This window comes from Haemorhous mexicanus, chromosome 3, assembly GCF_027477595.1.
Source record: "Haemorhous mexicanus isolate bHaeMex1 chromosome 3, bHaeMex1.pri, whole genome shotgun sequence".
NCBI classification, from domain to species: domain Eukaryota; kingdom Metazoa; phylum Chordata; class Aves; order Passeriformes; family Fringillidae; genus Haemorhous; species Haemorhous mexicanus.
The window spans coordinates 77,880,495-77,890,791 of record NC_082343.1 but is presented as its reverse complement, the minus strand read 5'-3'; the positions used below and the strand labels follow the sequence as shown (position 1 = coordinate 77,890,791).

Genomic DNA, 10,297 nt, shown 5'->3' with positions numbered 1-10,297 from the left:
TTTCCTCAGTCCCTGTGTGATCCCAGCTTACAGGTATGGGTGCCACTGAGTGACTTTTGAAAAAGTAGAGATTCATGCAACCACACCATCACTTCCCTCAGCTTACTAAAAGCAGAGCTTCCAGCTTTTTTACTTTTTTACTAAAACCAGTGGCCTCATGCCACTCATGCATTTTCTATTCCCATGTGAGGAATCTTTATAGGAGATAACTGTGTGGTCTGTCTGGCCCCACTTGCTTCCCTCCAGGGCAATGCAGCACTACTCCTCTCAGGAGGCCAAAACATCTCACCTAAAAACAATTTCTGCTGTTGAAGTAACCCACACTGAAAGGAGATTTTGCACAACAGTCACAAAAGAACCATCTTGGCGGACTTTTTTTTAAAATTCTTTTCCTGGTGGCAGACAGACACATCAAATCCCACTCCACCCTGCATAGGCACAAGAGCAGCATTGTGCTCTCCCTCCAGCATGCTACAGGAGATGTGCTGCTGTTACTTACCACTGCTGCTGTGTACATCTAAGTCTCTGTTTCAGACCAAGAAAACTAATGTTAAGTTTCTAAGAGAATTTAATCCATGGGATTTGCGGCTTTTTTTCAGGAGAAAATACTTAGCTCTGGTAACAACACAGCAGTACCTAAATTGTGAAAGATTAACAGAATTCATTAGGCTTGTAGATTGCTGGAAACAGATTTAATAACAGGCACCAACAGGGTGTTTTGATTGCAAATACCACATCAGTTGGTGCACAACTTGCTACAGTCTCAAGTACCAAAACCTGTTTGCACCTGAAGCTCCCCTGCTCTGGTCATGCCTGCCCTGTCAGTTCAACAGTGGCACCATCTGATTAAGAGGCAGGAAACTCCTGTATAAAGGGGCTTCAGAAAGAGCTGTGAAATGTGAAGCTTCATGCAATCTCAAACATTCAAGCATGATGCTCTCATGTAACAAAGTGAGACAGCCACCCTTTTTTAAACTTTTGCACTTTGATCCTGTTGTATGACTACTTGAGCTTTGATTTGATTTTCCAATACAGAAACAAGACATTTCATTTTGTAAGTTTAATACATATGTCGCACATATACTTTCCTTTTCTCCTTGAGCAAAAAAAGGCAGCTTAAAAGACAAGTTCCCTGTGCTGGCAGGCTACAGAAAGTTCACATTTTGTACTAAACTGCATGGGGAGCAGAGTTAAAACTCACTCCTGCCTCACAGCTCCAATCTTGCTATCTTGCCATCAGTCTGCAGGAACCAAGCTACAATTAATACGTATGTGGTAAGACAGATTGCTTACTAGGCTCACATATCCCTAAAGAGTAGCTTTTGAAGATGTCAAAGAGCTAAATTCCTTTTGAAAACCTGTCCTATTCATAAGTTCTGCAGCGTGAAATGTGCTCAGTCTTCTCATCTTTACCTCAGCAGATGTGCTACTCTTAGAAGGCAAGAGAGCTCTGCAAAAATAAAATAGTTGTTACTGAAAGGACAGAATACAACCAACATTTGTATATGATCTAGAACAGGGAAAGAATACAACTGCATGAAGATTTCCTAGCAGCAAATACTAGCTGCAGAAGGCTGGGAATAGACTTAATGATAGAAGAAGACTAGAGAAAGAGGACTATATCCAAGAAAACCTGGGTAAGTTAGCTATTTGACTCCCCCTAAAGAAATTTTCTTAAAAAAATTCAAGCCAGGAATTCCAGTATACCTGTTGGAACTCCCCTGAAGACATTCACTTTTGTGACTCACTAGGAATGTAACCCTTATTATCAAATGAGGCTCAGGCTGCTCCTGTGTATTCACTCTGCATTGGTGTTCAAAGTGGTCTGGCGTTTATTCAGTGATGTTTGAAGGACTGGTAGAATAATGTCACACGTAAGAAGTTTGTCAGCCATGTGCCACACTAGAAATGAAACAAATCCCTTGCAGGATCACAAAGTACTTGCAACACATTGCAGTTATTCCATAATAACAAAGCAGTCTGAGTGAGACAGGTTGTTCTCTACCAAATGTAATGTTTCTGCATGGTGGCCAAAACCACCTGAGCTAAATTTGTTTCACCATATGCATGGCAATGAGACATGAAAAATTCTTCACATAGAAGTACCTGAAAACTGAACTGCAGGTTCCCACAAATTCCCCATAATTACCTCTTCAAAACAGTTGCTTGAAGAATACCTCTTTCTTAAGCTGACAGCCAAACAGGAAAGGAATACAGACATAAAGGGACACAGACAAAACCATGTTTCAAGTGTAAAGAAAATATTCTTCCAATTAGAAACTAGTAACCAGGCAAGATAACTGATGAGTAAAATGTCCCTTGAACCTGGAAGAAAGGATATAAAGAGTTCTAGAAAAGATGCAACAGTGAGAATAGTCTTGTTCCATACATCAACCCTAAAGACAGCATTACCTTCAAACACATACTGGAACACTGTAGGCACACACACCTGCTGTGGTCAGTATCCTACATGGAACAAGAGAGTGTTGGAGAGCTTGATCAGGGACAGGCTTTCCCACCAGAGTAGAGGAAAGATCCATGCTCCTGGCTCTTGTGAGCTTTGGGGAACTCCATGTTGGAAGACACAGTGAAAGCTAAACATTCAGACCTCAGATGATTTGGATAGATAATGGTACAAATTTTTAAATGATCCTGTACAATTGGCAATACCCTTGTAATACTAGTTTGACAATGCCCAGCAGGTGTGGCAGGTGACCAGCAGAATCCGTGCTAACAAATTGCATTGCATCTAATTTTCCTGGGGTGAACACACTTTGCCAGAGAACTGCCCGGCTCCAGAGAAGCCTTCTGGGCCACAAGTTCACCTGCTTGCAGGGAGATGGGATCCCTACGCCAGCTCTGCTGTGGGACATCTTTCCCACTGTGGATAGTATATTCTGAGGAAGAGATCCTGGCTCCACAGAAACAGGGAACAGCTTTGCAATCATCACAGATGCGGACAGGATTTTTTCTGAAGGTATGGCTGGGGGACTGGATGTGATGACACCAAACATCCCAAAGTACAAGCCTGCTCCTGGAGGGTGTAAGCAACACAGTAGTGTACCATGAAGTGAAACAAAGCACTGTCATGGTGCAGCCACATCACAAGACTTTTCATTAAGCCAGACAAAAGATGCCAAAATACATATCAAGGCAGTCAAAAGACATGGTTAAACTGTTGTCTGGTGCTGGTTGTAGTATGTTTTTAATCAACTTCAATCCATAATAAAATTCATTTTACAGGAAATTGCAGCATCTTTAATATCAACAGTATCTGTACCAAATGCATTCCACAGCTGTTTTCTGAATGTTACCTTAAATATTACATTAGGATGAACTGTACTCAAACAATTAAGTATTTCTGTTATAACATTTTATGAAACAGTATTTTGTGCAAAGCACAGTCTTAATGTGTCACATAACTCAGGTGCATTAGTTTCAGAGTGCAGCTCTGTACTCCATTGTTTTAGAGGACAAATGCCAAGTCACACATCCTAAAGACTAACAATTTTGAATTTTTATACAATGCGCAATGAATTGTATAAATTTCAATTCATCTTCCACTATTGTACAGCATTATGTACTTCTGAAATCAATCAAACGTAACCTTCAAATACACTGTGGCAAACTGTACCAGAGATACCATGTTCCAGCTCAAAGAAGGTAAAGGAATCTTGCTGTGAAATAACAAAGCTGATCATCTTGGTAAGACATTTACCAGACTCCAAATCAGACTTGGCAGAAAGGTTCTTGAAAAGAAGGTTACATTGTAAGCCTGGCACGGACTTATACCCTTTAAATTCACCTTTGGTACCAGGCATAAAATTAAAAGATTCTGGGTTTGTTTTTTAAAGGAAGGCAACCATAATGCATTTTTAAATATCAATTCTCATTATCTTCTGCCCCATCTCCCCAGCTTATCCAACCACATTTCGCTACAGGATTAACCATCAGTGCAAAACTTTTTTACCTGCACAGATGTGAATAGTCACAGTATCAGGGTTTAAATCCACCACTACCTCACAGTTTGTGTCACCCTTGTGTCATCTGTCTAGGTGTATGCAAGTAAACATGACCTGATCTAGCCCACACTTGGATCAGACAAGGCTTCCACAAGGAAAAAGGATTGTTGTAACAGGATGGGCAAAAATTCAGAGAAGTCCGCCTAGTGGGTCCAGTTAGTACATCCAGTTGCATGTCCTTGCTACCTGTTAATATGAAGCATTGTTCCTCATACAGCAGATGCCACGTGCTGCTGCAAGAGACTTATGCCAGAAGATCATCACTCTACAAATTCCCTAACAGCACCTGGAGAGGTGTAGGTATTTAAGATAAATCAGAATAGAGTAGAAAAGGAGTTACATATGAGCCATTACTGTTGCAGCACCAGAAAGAGGCCTTCTTGCTGTTCACCTTTTTATTTTATCTTTGACACAGCTGAATTTTCCAAATGCCCTTGTGGTTAACCTTCTTTACAAAGTATAAATACCATTCCATTCTTATACAAAAGAAATACAGCTGTTTGTTATATACACACACCTTGACAGCAATTCCTTGAAAGAGCAGTGCAACATGAAATTACAGAGCAAACGCCCACAGAGCGCCTCTTTAGCTGCAGGCCAGGAAGTCTCTGCTGAGAAAGGCAATCTTTTAAGGTAAAATGCTTTAACTGAGTTCATAACATTTGAACGGGATAATCAGAACTATGTGACATGCTGTCATACCACAAATTAGTCATATTCTGGTTTACAAACTGTAGTTGCTGCATTTCACTGAAGCCATCCAATGCAGAATGGAATTGCTTGAATACATCTCACTGGCATAAGGAAGTAGTCTTGCTGGATGACACGTTATCGACTGAATTTTTAGACACGGAATATACTGGAGAGTAAAATGAAGACACAAGTGAGATCACAAAAGGTTTTGGCAAATATTTTTATGTTAACTTTTTTGGTTTATGGCTTGTTAGTGCTTTTTTGGTTTCTTTAGGAAATTCCTGCACAGCAAAAGGAATGAAGAATTCCAGAAGAGAGTTGACCTCCTTCAGTTCCAGACTGTATTCTGCTGCTATTTTCTCTGCAGTCCATATTTGAGGTTGAAGTTTATGATTATTAAGAAGTGTCAGAGCCTCCACAAGGGAAATTTTGCCTTTGGGAACTTTCTTAACATCTAGACCTTCCAAGCGGCCTAATTTTGTAAGTCTCTTTTCCTCCTGTTTACTTGGAAGATGTTCACCACCTCCATCTTTTACCTAATTGAGGGAAGGAAAACAAAAACAGCTCAACAGCAGTTCTGTTTACTATGCATACTGTAGCAGCTAAGCTGCTTGCCTAAATATTTTTTCTGTTTAGCTTTTCCTGTTAGCTTTTGCCATTTTTTAAAAAAAGCTTAGCCAGCCTAGCTTCTTCCACAAGTCATTCTACATAGAGTGTCAACTCCTGACCAAATGCTGAAAAGCTCCTATTCACTGCATTCTAAGTGTTGTATTGGCTTGGTACCCCTTCATACAAGGCAAACTACAGATTCTGGTAGGCAAATGTAAATCCAGATTACATAATATTTGGTACTGATTCATTGGAAGGGACAAAAAATTATACAACAAATCTGTATCCTTCTGATACTACTGGAAAACTTTTTCATGCAGTCTGTCTCCCTTTTGTTTTCAAATTTTAGTTTTCGTACTAAAAGAAATTCCTTCTTTTGCTCTGTCTAGAAAACAAGCTCTCCTGCTATTTTGCAGCATCATGTGGAGTTTAATTGCCATGATTACTGCAATGTGTAGACACACAAAGTGTCTTCTCTAAAGTCCCTTCATATTTCTAAACAATCTCCAAAACAGCTTTCCCATCACAATTAATCAGTGAATCACACTGGAAAAAAAAAAAGACACAATCTTATCTTAAATTTAGAAGTATTTATATAGTAATCAGAGCCCACGACCACTGATTATTACACAGACACTCTGTATTAACTCATATGCTGAGAAAACTGATGTGGATACTACAGCACCTGTGTGTCTGTTTCTGAGCTACAAGGAATGTCTGGCCTGTACTCCATGTCTTCTACTTTTTGCTAAAACTGTGCTTGGATAATGAATGATTTTTCAACTCTCAATTAGATCATCTGTCTCTGGCAATCTGCCACTTCAGGGCTCCCAAGCTGGTGCTTTTTCACTTACCACAGGCAGACACCCCAAACATACACAGAGACGTGTACACATCATGTACACGATGCACCAAGTCATCACGATAACATCATGAATGGGAGAAAGCTTTTGCATTGCTTTGCCCACAAGTCTCTGTGACTACACTTCAATTGTGCTCTAACTGCTGCAAGCAGACACAGCACAAGGGCAAGTCTGTGGCAGCAAACTCAGAGTAGGCATGGAATCAAGCAAAGATTTGTTCCACTTTGGGCTTTTTCCTCACATCTCTCGACAGGTTTACACATGAATATTGAAAGGTACTGAAATTAGACCTTCAGCACTTCAAGATTAGAGTCCTAACCTCTGTGATGGAAATTAAGGATAGAGATTTCTTGAAAATTTCAGGTAGAGACTGAAGAAATCTATTTGTATTTTAAATATTTTTAGACTTGAATACCAAATAAATGTCAAATTCGAGAGACTTAGGGATTTTGCTAGATGAATAAAGCAGCTGGAATAAAATGGTCTGATAATGAAACAGGTAAAACACACAATATGATGGAAAAGAGGACACTGAACCCCAGTCTGCATTTTACACAGGAGTATGCTTTGCTTTCAAGTAAAAGATTGCAGCCGGTGGCAATAAGGAAATTATGACCATATGACCCACATGATTATGTAGGAAAAAAACTAAGGCACTTCGTGAGCTGGATTAAAAAAAAGGTCTCTGCACTGTATAACATTTAATGGAGTTAAAGACTCTATTAAAGAGTAAACATTATTGTCCTCTGCTCCAGCAATCCCAGTCTTTTCTAAAAACCCCACAAATGATCTCTAGCAAACTACTTTATCTTTGCAAAAGGCTCGAGAAGTAGCCTGCCTCACAGGAAGGAGAAATAGGAATTTAGGTGAAAAACAATATAAGAGCAAAGCAATGTTCAAAAGGAAGACTGTGTCAGCATTTACAAGCTTGTATAATCATTACAATCTTCACACATTCAAAACCCGGGGTCAGACACACTCAGTGTTATTGATGTATAGAAGAGCAATAAAACCACCATTTTTATCTACTGAAAAAAGGTAGCATTTATGCACAAAGAGCATTTTTCTTGACACAGACTTTGTGCTGAGTTTGAAGACCACAAAACTGATGCTGGTATGGCTCACACAGAGATACACTCACCCGCACCGGCGGATCTCTGGACTCGACATAAACATCTTTGAGCAAGGTGAGGAACCTATCGTCCTTTCTGAGAACTTCTTCTTTTATCTCTGGGCTATCTAAAGGCAGGAAGAAGAAGAAGGGAAGGAAAAAAGAAAAGGAGGAAAGATTGACCTGACTCAAATCGTTTCCTTTTTGTTACTTCTTCCCCGGCGGCACGGCATGGCTCCCGCAAACACACCTGCCTTCTTGGGAAGGTGTCATTCCTCCCATAGCCCTGACCTTAGCGACACAGCTTCACAAGGTGGGGCCGGGCCTGTCCCCTGTCACAGCACAGCGGGACACAGTAGCCACACGCTCGGTACTGCTCAGCCACCGCTCCGTGCCACCACCCCCGCTACCACCGATCCCACCGCCTCCACCAGCTGTCCCCGGAACCACCGGCGGCATCAACTGTCCCCAGGCCCTGTCCCCATCAACCGCCGACACCGACCGCCCCCCGCAGCGTCCCAGCAACCGCCCCCATCACCCACCAGGCCACCTCCATCAGCCCCCCTCACGCTGCTGCCCACTGTAATAGCCCCGGTCCCCGGCAGCCGCCCCACAGCCGCCCCACCGCCGCCGCCGCGGCTCCCGGCATGCCCCGCGCGCCCCGCGCCGCTCTCAATGTCACCGGTCCCGCACCGGGAACCGGCGGGCGGGCGGGCGAGGCCGGCGCTCACCGGCCATGGCGTCCAGCCGAGCGGTGCGGTGCCGCGGCGCGGGCATGGGCTTCTCCTTGCTGATCTCGCGGCGGGCCCGGTTCTCCACGTTGAAATTCCGGAACACGCGGGTCACCCGCCCACCCATCGCCACCGCCGGCCGCGCCTGCGCACGGGGCAGGCCGGGCAGGGGCGGTGTGCCGCGCCGGCGAGTGCCCCGGAAGGAAATGAACCGAGTACCGCGGGCAAACAAACAAACAAACAAACAAACAAACGGCAACATAGACAACGCGGTTCGCTTTGCACTTCACGGCACTTCTCCTTGTCCTCCGCGCTGCCTCGGACGGTTCTGCCGTGCCGTTCCTAAAGGCGTTCGTGAGCGGAGCATTCCCGGTGGGTCAGGCAGATCCTGCCGGGAATGCTCGCAGAGCCGCGGGCTGCCCCAGAGTTTCCTTCTCAGCCGTGGCAGCCGATGCCTCAGCCCCCGGGCACGTCATGTCGTGACTGTTGCTACTTATTTATCGGCGGGGATGGGCGCGGGTCGAAAGTGCGGCGAGGGACAATTCCCCAGCCCTGCTGAGAATTTGTAGGCTGCACCATGCTTTCAGGGCGCAGACCCTCTTTTTACAGCTCAACCAAATAACCTTTCTTCTGACTGCACAAAAATTGCGAAAACTGCTTGTGAGAAAATGTTGAGAAGGCCTTAAGGCATGCATGATAAGAAAGGTAAATTTGTCGACAGAATCAAAGTTGTTGAGATGTAGTCAGCAGTTCATAGATTGAAGACGTGTGAAAAGATACAGAATCCTCAGAGAAAGGAAGGCAGAAACAGCAAGAGTAAAAGCTACTGGCCTGATGCAAAAAGCAATAAAACCTGATGGTTGATTACTTTATTCAGCCACGACTGATAAGGTGTCTTACCAACAGAGATGAATTACTCCTTCATTCCAGCTGCTGTGTGAATTAGCCAATAAGTAATTTCCTTATGGCTTTAAATTGTATATGTGCTCGTTGCAGAGTCTTAGTGCCTTCTGGGCCACTAGTTAGTTCATGGTAATAGTTGCCTGAATGAAGTCACTTGGTGTGGGAGTGTTAAAGAAGGACAGAGAAAAGACCAGACTTCTTGTGCTGCTTTTTTTGTGTTATTGTTGTTGTTGTTGTTGTTGTTGATTTTTTTGTTTTGTTTCTTAGGTGGGAAACACCTTTTTTTCTGCTCTTGCATCTATCTAGTTTTTCTTATTATTGTGGGCATACAAACCTAGAAACCTGGGGTTTCAGAACTTGGTCTCCTACTAGTAGCATTATTTATTAATGATAATTATTATGTGATAGTTGCCAAGGCTGCAGTGTGTTTTAATGCTGGATTAATGAATGGCTGTGTTTTTCTTAGAAAGAAGCCAAATAGATTTAGAAAGGCAGTGGAGACAAGGCAGCATAAACACGGTGTGTGCTGAATTTCTGCTCTCTTTGGGAATCAGGAAGATGCAGTTTCTCCACTTGTTTATTTTATTAAAGACTCTCACAGTCTGTAGGAGGATAGAAACATGTTTTTGTTCTCTGGTAATAAGCTCACTGACCCTGTCTTATTTTAGACATAGCATGTGAATGAATTAAGGAGAGCAGTGATACAGTGATAATAGGAAGCTGTTAAAATCTGCTGAAGTCAGACTGGTGACAAGTTTAATTAAAAATGTATAGTCAATTACTTGCTGACTAAACCTGTGTTCCTGAGTCCAGGATTTGATACTTTTGTAAGTGGTGAGTCTGTGTGATGTGGCTATAATGGAGAAATCCACATGGATGCCTTTGGTGGTTGTAGACCTTTCATAGGAACTTTAGATTTGTTTTCTTACTGATCTGTCTGTGGATCAGCTCTTGTGGCAAATTTGAAACAAAGTTTCTCCTTCAAAAGCTAAGAACTCCCAGCTTGTGGAATCAAACTCAACACAGGGCTTCTGTCTTCCTAAAGCCTGAATGTGATTAACACTGGTGTAATATGTACTGACAGCAAAATAAATTCACCAGAAAGCAGTCAGTTAAAAATAAAGAGTGATGTCATGCTCTGCCTGTCACTTCCTACGACTGAGGATGGCACAAGGCTGTTCTTTTCATGTATAAAGATGCATCAAAAGTTCAAGATTTTTATTCTGAAGAATATTTCTTAGACTGTAGCAAGCAGAAAAACCGAGATTGAAAACAATCTTTTTAAAACAATTTGGTATTTTACCAATGTGACCATGTTGATATTAAATGTCAGTAATCAAGAGGTTGGATTTTTTTTTCCATATG

The 10,297-nt window shown here is 42.5% G+C and overlaps 1 protein-coding gene across 1 annotated transcript; it reads right to left on the bottom strand.

Annotated features, from left to right (window-relative positions):
- Window positions 1-3,178: 3,178 nt before the first annotated feature.
- Window positions 3,179-8,165, bottom strand: NDUFAF4 (NADH:ubiquinone oxidoreductase complex assembly factor 4). Its single transcript, XM_059842433.1, has 3 exons — window positions 8,030-8,165; window positions 7,329-7,426; window positions 3,179-5,251 (listed from the first exon to the last, which is right to left on the bottom strand). The coding sequence occupies exons 1-3, from the start codon at window positions 8,154-8,156 to the stop codon at window positions 4,937-4,939; spliced, it is 540 nt and encodes a 179-aa protein (XP_059698416.1). The 5' UTR covers window positions 8,157-8,165; the 3' UTR covers window positions 3,179-4,936.
- Window positions 8,166-10,297: the final 2,132 nt, after the last annotated feature.

Bases quoted from the DNA above. Each gene is read 5' to 3' on its own strand.
- NDUFAF4 (XM_059842433.1), bottom strand. From the start codon at position 8,156: ATGGGTGGGCGGGTGACCCGCGTGTTCCGGAATTTCAACGTGGAGAAC. The intron at 7,427-8,029 runs GTGAGCGCCGGC...TCCTGCCTTTAG, and splicing joins TCGGCTGGACGCCATGGCCG to ATAGCCCAGAGATAAAAGAA. The intron at 5,252-7,328 runs GTGAGTGTATCT...TCCCTCAATTAG, and splicing joins CCAGAGATCCGCCGGTGCGG to GTAAAAGATGGAGGTGGTGA.